At 34.0% G+C, this 21,323-nt stretch overlaps 4 protein-coding genes across 7 annotated transcripts; 3 read left to right on the plus strand and 1 right to left on the minus strand.

Moving 5' to 3' along the window:
• The first annotated feature begins 911 nt into the window (after window positions 1-911).
• On the plus strand, window positions 912-3,895 carry LOC145005801 (O-fucosyltransferase 29-like). Of its 2 annotated transcripts, none has more exons than XM_078964915.1 (8): window positions 912-1,385; window positions 1,487-1,735; window positions 1,825-1,995; window positions 2,078-2,166; window positions 2,286-2,475; window positions 2,566-2,850; window positions 2,945-3,288; window positions 3,361-3,895. In XM_078964915.1, the coding sequence occupies exons 2-8, from the start codon at window positions 1,577-1,579 to the stop codon at window positions 3,755-3,757; spliced, it is 1,635 nt and encodes a 544-aa protein (XP_078821041.1). In that variant the 5' UTR covers window positions 912-1,385; window positions 1,487-1,576; the 3' UTR covers window positions 3,758-3,895. The 2 variants fall into 2 exon arrangements, with proteins under 2 accessions (XP_078821041.1, XP_078821042.1); XM_078964916.1 differs by having other exon boundaries at window positions 912-1,347.
• A 669-nt stretch (window positions 3,896-4,564) lies between these two features.
• Window positions 4,565-8,011, plus strand: LOC145005802 (uncharacterized). Of its 3 annotated transcripts, XM_078964917.1 has the most exons (6): window positions 4,565-5,101; window positions 5,499-5,696; window positions 6,142-6,296; window positions 6,374-7,108; window positions 7,177-7,396; window positions 7,510-8,011. In XM_078964917.1, exons 2-6 carry the CDS (start codon window positions 5,681-5,683, stop codon window positions 7,791-7,793), a joined length of 1,410 nt encoding a protein of 469 aa, XP_078821043.1. In that variant the 5' UTR covers window positions 4,565-5,101; window positions 5,499-5,680; the 3' UTR covers window positions 7,794-8,011. The 3 variants fall into 3 exon arrangements, with proteins under 3 accessions (XP_078821043.1, XP_078821045.1, XP_078821044.1); XM_078964919.1 differs by lacking the exon at window positions 5,499-5,696 and having other exon boundaries at window positions 4,565-5,110; XM_078964918.1 differs by lacking the exon at window positions 5,499-5,696.
• A 3,524-nt stretch (window positions 8,012-11,535) lies between these two features.
• On the plus strand, window positions 11,536-13,756 carry LOC145005804 (structural maintenance of chromosomes protein). Its single transcript, XM_078964920.1, has 5 exons — window positions 11,536-12,225; window positions 12,735-12,953; window positions 13,067-13,168; window positions 13,249-13,332; window positions 13,410-13,756. Exons 1-5 carry the CDS (start codon window positions 11,677-11,679, stop codon window positions 13,593-13,595), a joined length of 1,140 nt encoding a protein of 379 aa, XP_078821046.1. The 5' UTR covers window positions 11,536-11,676; the 3' UTR covers window positions 13,596-13,756.
• Window positions 13,757-18,863: 5,107 nt separating this feature from the next.
• LOC145006269 (CASP-like protein 2B1) lies at window positions 18,864-19,810 on the minus strand. The gene is made up of 2 exons (XM_078965361.1): window positions 19,522-19,810; window positions 18,864-19,449 (listed from the first exon to the last, which is right to left on the minus strand). The coding sequence occupies exons 1-2, from the start codon at window positions 19,743-19,745 to the stop codon at window positions 19,056-19,058; spliced, it is 618 nt and encodes a 205-aa protein (XP_078821487.1). The 5' UTR covers window positions 19,746-19,810; the 3' UTR covers window positions 18,864-19,055.
• Between the last annotated feature and the right edge of the window lie 1,513 nt (window positions 19,811-21,323).

Here is a 21,323-nt window from a genome sequence, read left to right on the forward strand (position 1 = left end):
AATCCTAAAGAAATCTGAGAATTTATACCCTTTAAGGCTGCATTTAATCATTTACAATTTCACCTTACCTCTCTTATTTCTCCTTCTCCTTCGTGCTAGCCAAGAACACCTCCATTAGAGGTGTTATTCTTATGTATTCAACAAATTAATGGGACATTAGGCCTCCCTCGTCCGTCCCCATTCTTTTGTCGAATAAGCAACCCAAAACAACCTCTCAATCTTTGCCTTTTTATGTGTCAAACAAACAAACAAAACACCCTCGTGGATCGTTTTTTTCCTTCCTGCTTTCATCCTCTTTTGTGTTGGCTGTCAAATCCGAAAGAAGAGGATGCAAGGCGATTACCAGAGATGTCGCCATTTGATTCTCCACCGGAGCAGCTTGCCTCGCATCTTACCCCATCATTGCACCGCTGAGACCATCAGTAACCTGTTGCTTCTGTCTCTCTCTTTTCTTCGGTCCGGACAAACACTGGAGGTGATCACCACTCGAAATCTCTTAGCCTCCACCAAACCTTCGATCAACAATGTCATTGATCACCTTCCTCCCCCCATTCACACCTCGCCGCCTGAGCAACCTTTGCTGCTTTCGCTTTCTACCTTCCGTTCGTTCTTCCCTTGGTTCGATCAAACCCTTCCCATCTTCGATCAGACGAGGATCGAACCCCCCAATCAATTATGCTTCCGATTTCGTTTTGCCTATGTGCTTTCCTTCAAATGCAAAGGAAAATCACAGTTGACTGTTTAAATCAATATATGAAACATTGTTGGGCTACGGTAACAATAAACCATAGAATTATCAATTTATCTATTTTCTTTATTTTTCTTCAAGCAATATGCAACTTTAAAAAAAAGGTCTCTTTTAGTTTTTCTCTCCCATGATTAAAAAAAAAAATTAAACCTTTTGTTCTAGGGCTCTTTTTCACTACTTCTACTCGTCGGTGGCATCCATACGCCATGGTTAAAGAATCAAGCTACAGCGAATTCAAGCAAAGACCTCAAATCATCAATCGACCTTCCATCTTCATTGATATCGACTAATGTGACTTTCTTTAGTCTTCACCGAGTTTAAGACTTCAAGGATCGATACTTCATCTTGTTCTAGCTTCAGCGAGTTCAAGAATCTATACTCCATCGTTCAAGCTTCAGTCTTCCTTCTACAGAAATCGATCTTCCGCAAATCAAGAAATCAGAATCGGTGCCTTCAGTCTTCCTTGGTTCATTTCACTTAGTTTGAGTGGCGGAACCCTTAAGGGGCCAGGGGAGGCCGTTTTTTGGCCGACTAGGTACTGCTTGCTGGCTTTAACTCTGTGATGACGACAAAAGATTCAACAACTCCTAGCTTTCAAGGTCTGTAATATCGCACATAATCACGAGATAGCTAACAGGTCAATCTTCATTACGAAATTCCAATTCTTTAGTTCTTGATTTCGTAAAAGGAAAATTTGGTCTATCTTGATTTTACAATGTTGTTTTCAATTCCTTTCAGTCTTTCAACTTCCAAGTCAGTAAAGGTGAAGGTGAAGGTGAAGGTGACGTGTTGGGGGTGCCCTGACCACCCCAAGCAAATCATTCTGCAATGGGGAAAAGGCAGAGACGGCGGATCTCATGGGCGGTGGTTTGCGGAGTGATGTTGTTTACAGTCGGTCTCATATCTTTGTTTACAGGTCATGTAGCTTCAAATCTCGAATGGTATTCTCAGAAACTCGTTAAGCATCGATTGTGGTATAGTAAAGTGGTAAAATTTCTTGAATCACATCGTGTGAAATACTTGCTTTCATTACATTACATATGTGAAATATTTATGAGATTTTTTTTAACATTTAGGGTGGATTCCGTCATCATGGACCAATTAACATCTGGAAATCTGAGTTTTCAAACTTATACTACGGATGCAGTGAAAGAGGCCCTCATTACAGACCTCCTGTTGCTGAGCTACTATCAAATGGGTATCTTCTTATAGCCACCAGTGGAGGGCTTAACCAACAAAGAATTGGAGTAAATAAACATTTTTCCTTTCATCTTTCTTCATTTGCTACACATTCTTTGTTTATTTCTGCAATCAATCTTGTGAAAACAGATTACAGATGCTGTAGTTGTTGCACGGATATTAAATGCCACATTGGTGGTTCCTGAGTTTGATCATCATTCATTTTGGAAGGATGATAGGTGAGGTAACTGCTAAGTAAGATTCCATTAATTGAAACTTAAAACCAAGATACGTATGTGAATTGTGATTGACTGATTGTTATCTTATTATTTATTTATTTTTTTAATAAACTTTGCAGTGACTTTTCAAACATTTTTGATGTTGATTGGTTTATCTCTTTCCTTGCAAAGGACGTGGTTGTTGTGAAAAGAGTCCCAGATAAATACATGCGATCACTTGAAAAACCCCCATACACCATGCGGGTCCCACGTAAATCTGAACCTCAGTATTACCTTCATGAAGTTCTTCCTGTTCTCTTGAGGCGACATGTAATTATTCTTCATTTAGTTTATTACAGCTACTGAAATATATATATATATTTTTGATTTGTGAATTGTGATGAACGAATATGTGTATAGGTTGTTCAGTTGACAAAGTTTGACTATAGGCTTGCTATTGACCTTAATAAAGAACTACAAAGATTAAGATGTCGAGTGAATTACCATGCTTTTCGCTTTACAAAACCATTGCAAGATGTTGGAGATCATCTGGTGATGAAAATGAGGAAGATGACAAATCGTTATATTGCTGTTCATTTAAGGTTTGAGCCTGATATGCTTGCATTTTCTGGATGTTATTATGGAGGTGGTGATAAAGAGAGATATGAGCTTGGTGAAGTCAGGAAAAGGTGGTCCAGTTTAGGAGTGAGATTCTTTTCTTTCCCAAATTTCATTTTTTATTTTTTCTCTTGAAAATATCTCATTATTATTATTAATGGTTAATTAATCAATCAATTAGGAAGTGAATCCTGAGGGAGAGAGAAAGCAAGGAAAGTGTCCACTTACACCACATGAGGTGGGGTTGATGCTGAGTGCACTCGGTTTCAAGAATGACACATACATTTATGTTGCATCAGGTGAAATCTATGGAGGTGAAGAAACTTTAAAGCCTCTTAGACAACTTTTTCCAAATTTATACACCAAGGAGATGTTGCTCATGGCTTCTCAACAAGAACATCTTCTTCAACCTTTTCTTCCCTTTTCTTCTCGTCTTGCAGCCATTGATTACATTGTTTGTGATGAGAGTGATGTGTTTGTCACTAACAACAATGGGAATATGGCAAAAATTCTTGCTGGAAGAAGGTAAGGTGTTTTATTTAACTCTATTTTGAATTGTATCATATTCCAATGATGTGTATTTATTTATATTTAAAGGAGGTATATGGGGCATAAAAGAACAATTAGACCAAATGCAAAGAAGTTGAGTGCTTTATTTTTGCAAAGAGAGAAGATGTCATGGGGGAGTTTCTCAAGTAAAGTGAAATCAGCTCAAAGGGGGTTTATGGGGGACCCGGATGAGATGAAACCTGGACGTGGTGATTTCCATGAATACCCTTCCACCTGCATCTGCAAGACATTCAATTATCATCATCATCATCATCATCATCATCATGACAACAACACGAAACAAGATATGCTCGAGATCAACCATGAAAGAGAGTCTGAATTTGAAGGTGTTATTAGTAGTAATACCACTACTACACATAGAGATGATGATGCTGATGCATCACTAGAAGAGAAAGAAGATGATGATTTTTTGGCTGGTGACTAGTAAGTGTAAACCATTGTATTTGACCGATTTGTTGTCATTACAACCATTCTTATGAAAAACTCAAAACAAGAGTCTAAGAATTGTAAATCATCTCTCAACATTTTTGGTTATATAATTAATGAGCTTATTTTTGGTGTCTTTCTGCAAGAATAATGGTTTGTTAGCAATTTGTTGTCATTTCGAGTCACTTATTCTTGTTGTGTATTTGTGTATGGACATCCATGAATGGTATGTGATTATTGATCATAATAAATGGTGTTTGGATTGAAATAACTGATTAGAAAAATGACCACATGGTTTTTCTACAAGACTAAAACAATAAATTTTTGCATAAACATGATTTTGGGCATTAGAGCAAATGATCAAACTTTTTTGCAATTATCGTCGGGTCTGAAATGGGTAATTTTTATTTCGAAAATATAAACAAAACTTCCTCCGGTTTGAAACAAACACTTTCAAATTTTCAATTTGAAAAGTTTATTATTACCGGTTTTCAATTAAAACGATATGTTTTTATGTTGTATAAATATTTGAAATAAATTTTGTAATGTTAACTAGTTAATAATAATAATAATAATAATAATAATAAGAGTGGGTAAGTAGGAGTTGATTTTTCTAAGATTTAGGATTGATGTAATTAATCATGGTTTAATCCTTTTAACGAGATGTTAGACCCTTATTGTGAAAAAATGTTTGGGGACTTAAAATGTTAAGAGAATCCCAATTAGGTTACATGTTTTGAAAAGATAAAGTTGCGGGACTAGTTTTGCCTAAAAATCAACCTCTTTCTTTTCAATTGGAACGACCTAGAGAGTTTAGAGAAGGGAAGGAGATGTAACTACTAGCAATGTCTCCAACAATCATGAAAAAGTGTCAAAGAAATCGTCTGGGTTTAAAAGTTTGATGTCCTAATTGCAATCAGAAGCGAAACTGCATTGCTTTAATTTCTGATTATCATTCTTTGCTTTGAGCCACACTCAATTGCACAGGTTTAAGTTTTCGTAATCAATCAGCCCTCTTTCTTCTGTTTTCTGATCTATTTTGAGTTGTTATGTGCAATTTGCTGTGAAAATCGATCGAAATCCTCTCGTTTGGAGTGTATCGGAATGTGTGCAAGCGAGCAAACATTTTCTGGCATGAGACGAGCATGTGATTTCTCAGGAGAAAAGAAACCAAAGAGTTCATTAGTAATTGCAGGTCTCCTTTGGGGGTCTTGTCATTGCTATTGTTGGAATGTTGACTCTGGGGCGCGTGATCTATGTTGTACCAGATGGGTTCTTCTTCTTCAAGACTTATCGGTCCCATGTCACCATTAAATCCCCTTCCTTGATTTCAGAGTATCAGGTGCGGCAAGTAAGAGTTTATATTTCTGGTTTTGTTAATCCATGCTCATTATTGCTCTTTTTTTCATGATGATATGAACCTTATATCTTATTTGTGATATGTCAAACTTCACTTGATATCAATGAAACCGAACCTACCTGATCACTTGTTTGAGTTAAGTGAGAAAAGATGACCTAACAAGGCACGCCTTTACTGTATAAGATTTATTAAGTGTTTAATTGTGTTCTTCAATTACTTGACTGTTTATAGTTCATTCCACTTTCATAAATCAAAACTACGTAACTCTAATCTTCATTTGAATTAATGCAATTACTTTGAAAATGAAATCTTGTTTGAGTGTGTTTATACTAGTGTTCTGGGATACTGATCCATTGATTCCCAATCAATTCAATGCTAGCAAGTAAAAATTCCACGTGGCATGTATAGTTTCACAAGATTTAGCCACTTGGACTTGATGCTCCTTTTCGGGGTTTCGCTCATTATAAATTTCGTACCCCTAATTCTTCTACTCATTGAACTGAAAAACTTCGAGCCCTAGAGTCTTCTCCTTACCATAGAGCATTACTCGCGTTTGGCTTGATGATGAAGCGATTAGGTATTTCTCCTTCTCAATTTGTAATTTCCATATGTTACTAGCATTATCGATCATCGATTCAATCGGAGATTCAACGTGCATGCTTTAATTCCCAAAATCATTTGGAAACAATCGAATGTGTTTCTTAAAATGCCAACTTGTGATCTGATATCTAATTTAAACGATTCGATAGGATCTCATTCCGATTTCATGTGCTACTTAAATTTGCATCTTTTTTTGTCCCTCATTCGCGATTTCATCCCCATTTTGATCTTACAACACTTAGTGTAGACTGTAGAGAATCTCAAGCTTAGATTTTCCATGATCTAATTATATTAATCAGATCTACTTGATTTTTTGTGTAATTAATCATTTATCTATGTTTTCAGTTTTCCCCTTGGGCCAATTTTATGATACGCATTGTTAGTACCCTTACGTTTTTTATAAACTCTACTTTTACTAACAGATTCAAAGAAAAACAAGGAGCCTGAATCTTCAGGATTACAGATCCAAGAAGAAGAAGAAGAGAACTTTGAAATCATATGGTCAGGTGAATCTTCAATGTGCACCAGGAACCTAAAGCATTATCAAGCTTTTACCAAAAATGGAACCACAATATCTGTAAGCATCATCTTTTGTCCCTCTTCTTTCTTGTTTCCCCTTGTTTTAAAACATAAATTCTTTCATGTGCTATACAGGTTTATTCATTTGTATTCATCCTAGCTGGTGAAGGAGGTTACCACATTGGTTACTTGGAAGACATGTATGAAAATTACAGGGAAAAAAAGATGGTGAATGTGAGATGGTTTCATCGCAGTGAAGAACTTAGTGAATTAATCTCAAATCCTCAGCCTCATGAGCTTATAATCACCTCTCATTGTCAGATCTTAAGTGCAGAATGTATTGATGGACTTGCCACCATTTTAACTCCCAAACATTACAACCAATGTTTGGCTTTTGTTACACCAGACTTCTCAGATGGGATTTACATGTGCTCTAAGCAGATAAAAAATGACCAAATTTCCTCATTTCCTTTTTCTAAGTTGCGTGGCTACCATACCCAGATCATATTTTCTGTTCTTAACCTCCCAGTTGGCCCCAACAAGAACAACCAAGAAACATCATCCAAAAGAGAAGAAGAAGAAGAAGAAGAAGAAGAAGAAGAAGAAGAAGAACAAGAAAAAGAAAAGGGAAAGGGAAAAGGAAAAGAAAAAGAAGAGGGTGTTCAAAGTTTGAAACAGGGTGTTACAGTTGTTGATAATGAGGCTGAAAAAACACAACCTTTTCGTGTTGGTGAAGAGATTGAAGTGCTTAGTAATGATAGTGGGATAAGAGGGTGTTGGTTTAGATGTAAAATCTTGAAGACATCAGAGAAGAGATTGAAAGTTTCATACATGGATGTGGTGGATGCAGTGGGTCCCGGAAATCTTGAGGTATATATTATTATCTTTTGTAGTAACTTTTTATATTTTCTTTTATTTTTTAAAATCTTTTTTGGTAGGAATGGGTGTTGGCATATCGAATTGCAGCTCCTGATAAAATGGGGATGAGATGGTTAGGGCGTAATTATATACGTCCTGCATGTCCTCAAATGGAATCTTCAGATGATGATTTCAAGATTGGATCAGCAGTGGATGCATGGTGGTGTGATGGGTGGTGGGAAGGTGTAGTGGTTGGATTCAACATCTGTGGAAAAAATGATTTTCAAATTTACTTTCCTGGTATATATAAACTATAAAAACTCCACCTTTTACCTCTTAATTTTCTTTTGAGAAGTAAGTAGATGTGAATGTGACACTTGAAAAATGATATTGGTTTTGTTGTTTGTGTGTAGGTGAAAAAAGATTGCATTATTTTGAGAAGATGAATCTAAGAGCTTCAAAAGAGTGGGTTGATAATAAGTGGATAGAGATAAAGCCAAAGCCTGATATAGTCTCTTTTCTCGCATCAAATATGAAGCTTCAAAAAAGGTCAACCTTGGGTGGGCCCTCTGGATCTGGAAGTGGATCATCTTCTGAAACTGGAGCAAATAATGTCGTGATGAATAAGAAGAAGAAGAAGAAGAAGGCATTGATGGGATTTTCAAAACCAAAACATAGTAAAATGGGTGGTAATTAGTAAGTAATATGCAGGTTTTGGTTCATTATGAAATACTAAGAATAAAGACTTGGTTTATACTTTATATAAATATAAATTAGGGGTAGGGGTTGTTGAACTCTTTGGGTGGAGTCATATGTTTTGCTGCATGTGTGTTGGTATTTCGTTTTGAACCATATTTAGCTTGAAATTAAACAATCTATATTAAGGATTTCATCTAAAGATCTTATGAGCTTGAATTTATGGTACTAGTTTTTTTTTTTTTTTTTTGATAATTGATGAAGTTCATGTTTTCATTTTAAAATTTGGATGGATGAAATATTCATGTTTTAATGTTTGTTATTAAGCCGATTACAGCCCATTTTTTAGAACAAAATATTATGTGTAGATATATGGTTGTCTTTGTCATAAAATCATGTTTAGCTCTTCTTCACTGTTTTGAAGAAGTTCATCTTTGTTCTTGAAATATATGGTGAATTGGATTGGAGATTATTTGGCCTATAATATTTCTCATATATAGTTATGAACGTAATCATCTTGTAATATTTCACATATATATATATATATATATATATATATATATATATATATATATATATATATATATATATATATATATATATATATATATATATATATATATATATATATATATAAAATTTCTTGAAAATTAGTTTTCTTTACAAGTTATCCTAGTCAGATCTCATTGTTTAGTGAGTCTACAATATTGGGCGAGGGTATTCCATGCGAGATCACAATATTGAATATTGGAAGTGGGTTTAAAAAAAAACTTGTTGACATCGAATTTAGAAATGGAATTAGAATGAGTGTTTTTAAGAAATCAATATAATGGATTTTATTATATCTGAGAAATATATAATATAATTAAACAAAATGTAAATATAAATTCTATTGTATTATTTTAGTATTTGGTTATTGAAGCTTAAATCATATTTTGGTGTTAAAAATCATATTTTAGTTTATTTTTTATTTTTATTATTTTTTTTGGATAATGACTTAAAATGGTAATATTTTTTTTATTACCAAGGTTTTTTTTTTGTTCACATTTGATCATTTAACTTGTTTTTAGTTCATATTCAGTTCTTGTAAGTGGTTATTCCATGTTAAGTCGGAAAAATAACTTGATAGGGAAATATATTTTTCAGTTTGTACACATTTAGTCCTTAATGTTTTTACACATTTAGTCCTTATGACCAGTTTCTTTAAATTTTGATAGCAACATCCTACGTTGGACAATTATTAATTAGATGTGCTCAAACGTGGTTCGTCATTCACTTATATTAGTAACCTAAGTCACAAATCGATCAAATAATGTAGATGCTCTAGTTTTCTCCAAGCTGAAGATGTCTCCGTCTGCGGTTTCATTTATCTCCATAGCAGACAACGAGATTTTTTGTGATTGTTTTCTCCCAACTCAAATTTACACTTCTAAGACAAAAGGAATTGAGGAAGATGCTAAAAAAAATTTGCACTTACAAAAGAAAAGAACACATTGGCAAAAAGTTTCATCTATCTCTATAGAAGACAACGAGATTCTTTGTGATTGCATCCTCTTAACTCGCATTTGCATTTCCAAGACAAAGAATATCATTATTTGCTATGAATATAGATGAAACCGAAGACAAATAGATCTTCTGTTTGCAGAAAACTAAGGCACCAAAATTATTTGACCGATTTGTGAATTAAGTTATTGATATAAGTGAAAGATGAACCACATATGAGAACACCTCATTTATGTTTGTCCCATTCCAGGTGTCATTAACGGTAATTTAAACTCTAAGACAATTTTAATGTATTACCATGAGTCCCTATAGTCAACTATACTCTAAGGTGAGAATGTATTACCGTAAGTCCCTATAATCGACGCTTTTAGGCTCTTGTAGGATTAACGATTATAGATATTAGTAAATGCCAGATTCAATCAAGGTCCTTGGACGAATTATCAACTCACTAATGCATTAACTTTAGGTATTTATCTTTTACCTTTCCATAATTACCCCTACATATATTGTAACACCTACAGATTCGAGCTAGTCAATTTAAAGACAATAAGTGCCCAAAACGACTTTTTGATAGAAGGTTATTGAGAATAAATAGTCTTAACCAAATTATAGTATATGTCGCAAGGGTTCCGTACATATAAAGAACGCTAAAATCTGAATTATAACGAAGAAGTTATGACTTGTTGAAGTTTTACGGTTAAACCGGCACGACACCGCGTAGCGTAAAAAAGTAAAATTTTTGATAAAGACTTTTTAGTCTTAGCAATATGAACAGAATTCGTAGTATACGTTAAAACGAGAGTATGCATAAAAAGAACATCTAAATTTGACTTCATATAAGGAGGTTATGATTTTTCTAAGATTTAGTATAGCAGTGCACAACCCGGAATTCAAATTTTAGATCGACCGATTTTTAGCTGACATACTCTAAACAATAATAAAAGATCTCATTAATAGGAGCTCAATGATATAAAGACAGACAAAAACGAACGTTGAACGACAAAGCTATGAACTTTTAACGGATTTTATCTGTTTAAGCCTGTTAAAATATAAATTTAAAATTAGCCGACAGAGTCTAAACAAAAATCATAGATTACGTCGCCACCTACGCGTAGGTATAAAGAACATGAAAAACGGAGCTCGTATGCAAAAGTTACGGAATTTAGAAGTCGAGATTATGCTGAAGCGATGAGGGTAACATGGCTTAATCCCACGGCCTCGCTTCAGATGACCAACAATTGCCCCCTCGTACGTGCAGTGTAGCCTCGTAAGCACAGCGTGCTGAGTATGCACGACGTACCCCGAGGAGTACGCCTAGCATAGTCTGAAGCTGTGGCCTATAAATACATGTGAGGTTTCTCCTATTTCTTCACATCACAACCTTTCTTTCTATCACAACCTTTTATAAAAGATAACCCTAACATTTTTGGATCTTCTTTTTTGAAACGACAAATCTAACCTACTCAGTTGCTTGTTTTATCTTCTCTATTGCTTTTTCATGCTCAGTTGCTTCTTCTTTAATATTCTCTACTTCTTTTTGTAGCTTATTGATTAATCAGCCCTAATATTATAGCTTTAGAGCGAGCACACATGAGTTAATCATACCACCCAATAAATCTACATGACGATTTATTGAAACATAGAAGAAGGAAACATTAGAGCGGGGACCGACGGTCAAAAATCGAATAATCCAACTTACTTACAGGCTCAAGACATCCCCAAAATCGGCGCCTTGGGTTTAGATTTGTCCACACTGTTCGAACTATGGCCCACTTTTTGCAAAAGCACATCATCATTGTTGCTGGAGACGATGAAATCACAGATGTGGGTTCGAGTTAGGGCTCATTGCAGGTTTCTGGCCATAAACGAAAATAGAGACATTATAGTCTCTTTATGGAGGTAAATAATATTAAAATAATAAAGGAGAATATATGAATAGACTAAAATACCCTCACGTGAGGTGTGTGTGTGGGAGGGGGGGGGGATAACGAGACCAAGGTAATGACTGTAAACTATTGGATCAAACTCACAACAAAATTAAAGTATTACAAAATTAAAGTATTAGACTACTGCAAATCCAATTTTTTTTGGCTCAAACATACAAGTTTTAACATACTACACGACCATTCTTACAAATTTGTTAAGAATATATTATTTTATTTCTTTTGTTTTATGCTTGTTATTTTGAACTTATTATGAATTCAAATCCACGTGAATAAATTAATCCCGCGCCTGTCATGTGAAATCATTTCGAATTCGTACAGCCCGCCCCTAAATCAATGTCTCTTACAGTCGGAGTTCAAAAACCCTAGAAATATGCTTCTGATCATCTCCCAACAAAATTTCGAACGTTAATCTTTAAGTCGCAGATTCCCCTCAAAATGTCCTCTTTCAGGTCATCTTCTCGTTACAGTTCTTTCAACAATCGATCTTCCACCCAATCCGATCCATCCTCCTCCACCGAGCTCAACAAACTCAACCTCAACCAAACCAAAAATCGTCGCCAGTCTCCTGATGTCTCTTTCGCCCTTGCTAAATCCAAATCCACCAAGAACGACCAGAATTTGACTGCTATGGTTAAGAAATTCATGGAGAAGAGGTCTTCATCGTCAACAAAGGCCAAAGGAAGGGAGTTTGTGGTGGCTGCGGATGTTACTACTTTCATTGCCGAGGATTTCAAGAAGAAGACGACGATGAGTGCGAGGAGAGGTGGGACGACGGGTTTGGGAGGGTTGCATAAGAAGTTGTTTGGTAGCAAAGGGAAAGGAGATGAGAGTGAGGGGAAGAAGAAGGCATTGACGGAGGTGAAGCCAAATGCTAGGACTTTGGCGATGGTGTTGAGAAGTGAGAGGGAGCTATTGAGTCAGAACAAGGACCAGGAGACGGAGATAATTGAGCTTAAGTTGATGCTTGAGGAGAAAAACAGAGAGGTACTTATAGTCTTATACACACTCGCTACCTGAATCATTAATAATCTTTCTGCAATAATTTTAAACTTAGCATATGTTTAATTCCTATTATTCGAAAAACATACCACTGATTGATGATATGTGTTTTGAAAGCTTAGATCTAAGGAATAGTAAATATAGAAGTTTATGAGCTAAAGTCTTATATCTAGGAGATAGTGTTTGAATTTGCGAAGATAAAAATGAGGCTTAAGAATTGGCTTCTACAGTTTGCCAAAAACACTTGACTTATAGAATTCCACAGTCACAGTCTTTAATATATGGAACTCTACCCTTAGAAGCTAGCATCTTCATACCCTTCTCACTCATTGCTAAGTCTCAGTAGTTGCAATAAGGTGAAGGAGCAAACAGACTACCCAGTCTTATTTCTACAAGTCAATTATGTGATACACAACTTACTATTCTTTTGATCACAAAATCTATGAAAATTAATATCTGGAGATCATTTTCATCTAACCTGTACCTGTTGGCAGGTTGACAAACTGAAGGATTTATGTTTGAAACAAAGAGAGGAGATCAAAGCATTGAAGAGTGCCATTCTGTTCCCAGATGTTATGAACACTCAGCTCCAAGGACTTTTAAACCAACAAGATTCTGAACTAAAACATGCAAAACAAATCATCCCTACTCTCCAAAGACAGGTCACTTCTCTCACTGGTCAACTGCAATGCCTTGCTGAAGATCTTGCAGAGGTAGTACTACTAGTCTTCTACCTAACCTAATATTATTTCTTCTAAAGTCTAAAACCCTAATCATCTTCATATTTATATTAAGTCTTAACCATTTGTAAATATGTTGATGACAGGTGAAAGCCGACAAATATTCAGTCACAGCAGCTTGCTATGACAGTCTTGTATCCTCTCCAAGAACACCAACACATGAGCAAGAAGAAGCAACCAATTCTTTGGTAAATCAATTTGAATTCCTGACTTACTTATATTAAGTTAAAAAAATTTCATACTTATATTATAATAATTAATAATACAGGAATTCAGTTCTGGTAGTCCAGATGACATGTTCATAAATGATCTAAACCCATGTTTAACACCTTATTCCAAGTCCAAATCCAAGGTAAAAACTCAAACAAGATTCTTGAATCTTTCTTCTTATTCTTCTTCTTCTTTAACATGCAAGGATTGATAATTCAGGAGTTTGAAACCACCATTGAAAACCATGCAAGAAGGTTTCCTGAGATTGGGTTTGGTTTTCATGGTGGAAAGCTGTCAAAAAGTTCAAATCAGGAATATGTTGTGAAGTCTGGCAATTCAGGGAAGATTCTTGGTCGTAGATCAGATGAAAACAAATATTCATATGGTAAGCATATTTACTGTTAATTAAATCTATTAAGAGAAATAGTTTTCATTTGACTTGAATGTTCTTCCTGTTTTTGCATGTTGTTGTCAACTCATGTTCCATAGTAACGCTATAAAATAAACTTGTTCAATAATTTAATCATCATCAATCACTGTTTTCTAGTCCTATTTTCTGTTGTTTACATAGCCGATAAAGTTGTATATTTAAATATCGTATTTATCTTTGATGTTTTTTTTTAAAGATATATTACAATCCCTTATTAATCTTGATCATGTTTTTTTGACAACTATTAGAAAATAGGGTTCGGTAATCAAAAAGTTGACTGTTTGGGTGATTTGAATTCGTGACTGTTTTTCATGGTCAAAATTGACAGTTTTTTCTCAAAAAAGTTTTTAAAATTTATCTTCTTTCTGCCCTACATTAATACTATTATATAGGGAAAACTACAATAAAGTCCCTACATATTGATCTCATAATCGATTTAGTCCCTATATATTTTTTTTATTCAATTAAGTCCCAATTAATCCTTTGATCCGGTCAACAGGTTATCCAACTTTCAAAAATTACATTTTTGGCCCAGATTTCAAAATTTATTACAAATTTGATCCAAAATTTACACTTTTGGCCCGGATTTTAATTTTTTTTTACAAATTTGGTCCAAACTTTACCTTTTTTGCCCAAATTTTAGAATTTTATTATGAATTCATCCTAATTTTAGTTTTTTTGCAACTTTTTTTTTCAAAAAATTGTTTCTAATATGTTTTTTCTTTATAAAATCATATTTATACAAAAAAAAAATGTATTTTCACATAAAAATCTTATATTTTCTATATAAAACTTTTTTTAAAAAGTTTTTTGTATATGAAATATCTAGTTATAAAAATATGTATTTATTTAGTATATAAATATATATAAATTTGTTTTTATAAAAAAATGTATACACACCTATCACCTTTATATATATATATATATATATGCACACAAATAGGTGTGTATCTATATTTTTTTTATTAAATCGTGTTTGTATATGAAATATTTAGTTATAAAAAAACTTTCTTCAAAAAGTTTTTGTATATGAAATATTTAGTTATAAAAATAAGTATTTATTAAGTATATAAATATATAGAAATCCGTTTTTATGAAAAAAAATGTATACAAACACCTATTTTATCTATTTTTTTTTTTTATAAAATCGCTTTTGTTTATATTTTTTTTTATAAAAACATGTTTGAATATTTTTTTTATATAATACGTGTTTGTATACATTTTATAAAATGTATACAAACACGATTTTATAAAATATATACAAACACGTATTACATAAAAACTTATTTAAACACGTTTTTATAAAATGTATACGAACACGTATTATATAAAAAATTATTCAAACACGTTTTTATAAAAAAAATATAAACAAACATGATTTTATAAAAAAAATATAGATACACACCTATTTGTGTGCATATATATATATATATATATAAAGGTGATAGGTGTGTATACATTTTTTTATAAAAACAAATTTATATATATTTATATACTAAATAAATACATATTTTTATAACTAGATATTTCATATACAAAAAACTTTTTAAAAAAAGTTTTATATAGAAAATATAAGATTTTTATGTGAAAATACATTTTTTTTTTGTATAAATATGATTTTATAAAGAAAAAACATATTAGAAACAATTTTTTGAAAAAAAAAGTTGCAAAAAAACTAAAATTAGGATGAATTCATAATAAAATTCTAAAATTTGGGCAAAAAAGGTAAAGTTTGGACCAAATTTGTAAAAAAAAATTAAAATCCGGGCCAAAAGTGTAAATTTTGGATCAAATTTGTAATAAATTTTGAAATCTGGGCCAAAAATGTAATTTTTGAAAGTTGGATGACCTGTTGACCGGGTCAAAGGATTAAATTGAATATGATTACCGGTATTTGGGACTTAATTGAATAAAAAAAATATATAGGGACTAAATCGATTATGAGGCCAATATGTAGGGATTTTATTGTAGTTTTCCCTATTATATATTATATTTCTTCCCACTTCATCTTCTTCACAATTTTCACTTAAACAATATCATTTTTGTGAAACAATGACTTCTCTTTTCAGTCCAAATACTCCAAAAAATGCCAAAAGGAATACCCAAAACACAAACCTAATTTCACATTCTTTATCGAATTTCATTCAAAGCCAAAATGATCGGTCTATTTATTCACATCCAAATTTATATTTTGGTGGTGTTTACTATCTATATCAAGTCCAAATCCAACCTCAATACTATAACCAACCTCAATTTCAAAACCAATCTTAATTTTAAAACAAACTTCAATTTCAAACTAACCATAAATGAACCTTACATTCCAACTTTAATCGCAAATGGAAAATGACTTCAACCTATTTGACCATCTTCTCAACTTCCCAATAAATATTTAAACCCAATTTCAAACTTAAGGAGAACCTAAAGTCATCCCCGAAACGGATTTGGTTTGAGTGACTTTGATGAATTTTGAAGGATTTGAATGTAGAGTTCAGTCAAAACCTCCACTAGATCTAGAATTTAAGAATCCATTGAAGTTGAATCATATAAAAATACAGTTCATACAAAATTTCCCTCTCCCTTTTCGGTTCCGTTCTAACCTTTTAGGCTATGTCTGGCATACTAGTTGAAAAGCTAGCTGATAGTTGAAAAGTTTGTTGATAACTAAAATTTTATAGTTAGAGAAATGGTTTATGGTAATATTGTCCAAATAGTCCGACATGTTAGTTACGCTAGAGATGCTATTATCATTTTGATCATAACCACGTGGCATCTTATGAATAAACCTAAAATTTACATGTTTTCGCAATGATCATTTAATTTTTGATCATTGCCACGGGCTCAAACTTTTAGACTCTCCTAGGTAAGCCCACAAATCCCTTTTTTTTTTTTTTTGATTTTTGGGATCAAACCTGTCTTATATACAAATATGTATTTCCCACAACCTACCTTGTATTGGATTCATAGTTTATATTTGTTGGCACTCATGTAAATTCCAGTTGCACTAAATATGAGGGACACTAAAATCACTACCATCACTATAAAACCTTTGCAAATAACTCCATAAAACCTTTGCAAATAACACCAATACTAATTATGCTACATGCCCCTCATGAAGGATCTAAATTGATCTATTGCCATAGAAAAACGATTTTGAAGTTTTATAGGACAATTAGGCTGTAGGGAGTTATGTCACATTTGTTATAGTTCAACTAGACGCCAACTAGAATTTGGCACATTGTCTCAATTCTTTGCCATTTATAAGGTGTGAGTTGCCATGCTTGTTACATTCATTTTTCTTTCTAAAATTAATTAATATTAAAATTAAAAATTTCAAACATATTATTTTTATAAAACCTAAAGATTCATTAAACTAGAAAATAAAATCACAACAAAAAAAAACATATAATTTAAAATGACAACACACATAAAAAACATAGAATTTAAAATTATAAAACCTAGAAATTTAAAACAGGAAACATAGAAATTTAAATAACAAAACCTAGATATTATATTTTTTTGCAATCACCTCTTTGACCTTTATTGTCAATTCTTTTTAGTAAGATTGCTAGTGTTCATTGTTAATATTGCCATGACACATATTTTGTCTTTTTCTTGTGCAATCACCATGTATTGCTCCAACGTCGACTTCAAGTTGTCAATTTTCCTTTTCGCTTCACTTGTCATCGCTTTTCCTTTTCGCTTCCCTTGGTTTCTTCCCATTGGACAAGTGGCTCTTGGAGCCTCAAAAGGCTCATCTTCATTGATGCCAATCCTGACATTCGCATTAGACGATTAACTATGTATTGTTTCAAAAGTTTTGGTTCTTTTGGAAGAACCACCCGTGAAAGTTTTAGAAGTTTTGATCTATTGCTATTGTTGTTGTTTTTGTTTTGTTTATTTTTTTTGATATCTTGACGACATTTCAAACATGTAGAAATTTGAAATTCGTCCCTTTCTGACTCTGGTATAGCGTAAGAGCTTTTTGCAAAAAAATTTCGTTATTTGCACCACTTTGCCATTGCCGTTTGACAATAGAAAACAACCGCATTAAACTCCATCACAACTAGTGGTGCCATTGCCGTTTGACGATAGAAAACAACCGCATTAAACTCCATCACAACTTTGTTAACATTTCTTCACTTTGAGTAAATTTGATCATTTTTCATGTTGTCTCCATAATTCATTTTCGTGAGAAAACGCTTAGTAATTTTCTGGAAAAAGGTAGGACGATCTTGGTTCTTTCCGACCTTTAGATCTTTAGAAACATCTACCCATGTATGAGCCAACGTTGTTTCCTGGTCCATAGTCTATTGCCTTGGAGCCGCTTTTCCACTTTTCTTGGGTTGTGGTCGAATCTCTTCCAGCTCCGAAACCTTTTCGGGGATGACTTCAGGTTGTGTTCGAGTTTGGAATTGGGTTTGGGTATGGATTGAGGAGCCGGGAAGATCGACAAATGGGTTGAAATCATTTTCCATTTGCGATTAGAGTTAAGATGAGTTTGGAATTGTGGTTGATTTTGGAATTGAGGTTTGTTTCGAACATGATATGGATAGTAAACACCACCATAGTGTAAAATTGGAGGTGAATAAATAGACCGATCGCTTTGACTTTGGACGAAAGGAGGTGACTTTGTGTTTTGGGCAATGTTCTAAATAACGTTAGATGTGGCTTGGTGACAATATCATGCCTCAAGTTTTTACGAGCCTTAGTGATCCACGTCGTTTGTAAAGCGTGACTCAAAACGAAAATTTTGTATATAATTGATAATTTTATATGTATTTTGAACTATTATTTATTTTTATATACATATATGATTGAAGGTGACAATTTGATCTTTTTAAAAAAGAAAATAGTAAAAAATGAGGCAAACAAAAACCGACTAAATTTCAAAACCCTCAAACACCACACACTCTCTCTCATTGACGTGTTTCTAACCGAGTCGCTGAACCGGGCAAGTATATGGCCTAGTAGTGTTCACTGAGCACACGTTGGATTTGCCAAAGGCCTCAGCGAGCATTCGTAGGGGTGTTAAAAACCTTTATGGGGCCCGTTTGTGGATACTTTTACAAACTTTTGGAATTTGGGCATGGGTTGGGATGGGAAATGGGGTGCCATATTTTCTAATTTACCCCTAAGTTAGACCACCATCCCATACAAGACTTGAATTAACGATTTATATTGAAGGACACCATGCACCAATACACACCCTAGACTACTGGTTTGTATTCGAATCACTTGCCAAATTACACTAAATCCTCTATTATCTTATTATTTGACAATAAAAACACAAAAAAGTTGAAAACTTTCTTCCTATCGCACTTCCTAGAGGAAGGCGTATAAAACCAGCAAAAGATCATGAACACAAAATGAAAATGCTTATTTTAATTTGTGACCCCACACTACTTTTTTTTTTTTTTTTTTTTTTTTTTTTCACTTCACCATGCTGCGCTTGTCTTCCTTCCTCTTTTATTCCCACCACCATACAACCGAAACAAGCTAAACGCCGATAAACCAGAAACCATCACCATACTCACACAAACAATCACCGAACTCCCGATCCCTTCACCAACCTGGTTACAAAATTTATCATACATATCACATATCTTCATCCACTGAAGCTCCGCCTCTCCAAGTTTTGCAAACGCCGCCGATTGTGCCGCGGCCCCTACTGCCGCCACCGTCATGTACGCCATCACCTGATCACCGGAGAAGATTACCCACGCCAACGCCTTGTTCAACACCACACTGCCTCTTATCATTCCCACCACACACCTCACTATGTGTATCAACGAGTACGCCGCCGCTATCCCATTCGCCACCACCAAAAACCTGCATTCAATCTCTTTCTTTTTTTAACCTATAAAAAATTAAACTCGATCAAGAAGAAAATGACTGACTTACTCCAGAGATTTCATGTCTGTGAATTTGGCTTCCTTTCGAACGGTGAAGATTTCTTTCACCTGAGTATCGGTAGCCACAAGAACAGCTGCGACAAGAGCCAAACCGCAAATCACACTTCTTAATATTAACTCCGCCACCCTTACCCGCCGGTCAACCACCTTCAAATCGCTGCCGTGGTACACCGGAACATTCCCCGGACTTACTCCGACACCCAAGTAACTCATTTCTTCTCTAGGGTAGTGAGTGCTAAGTGGAGGTTGACACCCAAAACGTTAATTAAACCACCCAAAAGTGGGATCACTTAAATAGACAACCCACCTACTACCATTTTCCTATATTTATATAATAAATATAAAATTTTAAATACATATTTTTTTACTTTATTACACGTGTCTGTTACATGTTCCTTTTTCATCATCTGCATCATCATGAGTTATGGCATTAAACCAACAATATTATGTTTGTGTTAAAAAATAAAAATATTTGTACACATGTATATACCAAACACCCTCGTTTTCTAAAGAAATAAAACGCTCAAGTGTGTGGTTTGGGACAAGTTATAGATTTTTAAAACACAAATTCCTGTAATTTTACTAAATATAGAAAACGAATATTGGATCTTTAGTAACGAAAAATTACATGAGAATGGCAATGGTGATGTAGATTTCCACATGGAACGTGCACTTTAAAAACAGTACATACGTCAATATTGCGTCATTTTCTATTCTTTACAAGCTTTTACATATGTCATGTAACTTCCTATTATTTTTCGAAAAGTATAATGAATGTATTGTTATATCTGGTCATATGACTTATATCCATATTTATTCTGAGAATGTTTATGTAACCCGTAACCAAGTTTTTGCAAACTGGTAAGAAATAATCAAATAATAAAAGATCTTTAAGGCTTGAATGAAAGAAAAATGACTTAGGAGGGTAACTACCTCTTATCCGTGTTTACATATTAACAACTTATTCTTTTTTGTACATAATAAAGCAACTAATTAGGAAGGTAACTACTTTTTATTTGTGTTCGCATATTGATAACTTCTTATTTTTTGTACATAAGAAAACAACTAACTTGTTTTAAGTATGTAACATTTCAAAAATCATGACCAAAAATTTCGTTTTTAATTTAATACTAAAACCATAATTGTCAAACCATTAATTTAATACTCCGGCATCGGGTCCCACCCGACATCAGACCCTGCTTGGCATCGAACCCCGCTCGATATACATATATGTCTCTCTTAGGTCCCGCCTGTTTTCGGGTCCCACCCGCTAAACACATACAATCATATAACATGCTAACACATAAAGAAACATACTCTACTGTATCTCTGTCCTAAAAAACATACTCTGCTAATAATGAGATACGGAACCTCGTCCATACTCAGCTAGTGATGAGATACGGGACCTCGTCCACACTCACCTCCCTACCAGATAAATACACGTATCACACATACAACAAGTATAATCTAACATGCAAACATTCCTCGGGCACCCGCCCGACATCGGACCTTGGTTCGGAATAACATACTAGCATATAATGCCTAGGGCTAACCCTCAGTTCTTCCTACTCATAGGCTACATGGGCTGGTATTGTGGCCTTAGACCTATTCACACAGTGAGGAGACTCACATTGCACTGCTGAAGCCCTGGCTGGAACTAGTTGAGTACGGGCGAAGTTCCATATCTCATTATTAGCAGAGTATGTTTCTTAGGACAGGGATACAGTAAAGTATGTTTCTTTATATGTTAGCATGTTATATGATTGTATGTGTTTAGCGGGCGGGGCACGG

This window comes from Lactuca saligna, chromosome 7 (assembly GCF_052625555.1).
Source record: "Lactuca saligna cultivar CGN05327 chromosome 7, ASM5262555v1, whole genome shotgun sequence".
NCBI lineage: Eukaryota > Viridiplantae > Streptophyta > Magnoliopsida > Asterales > Asteraceae > Lactuca > Lactuca saligna.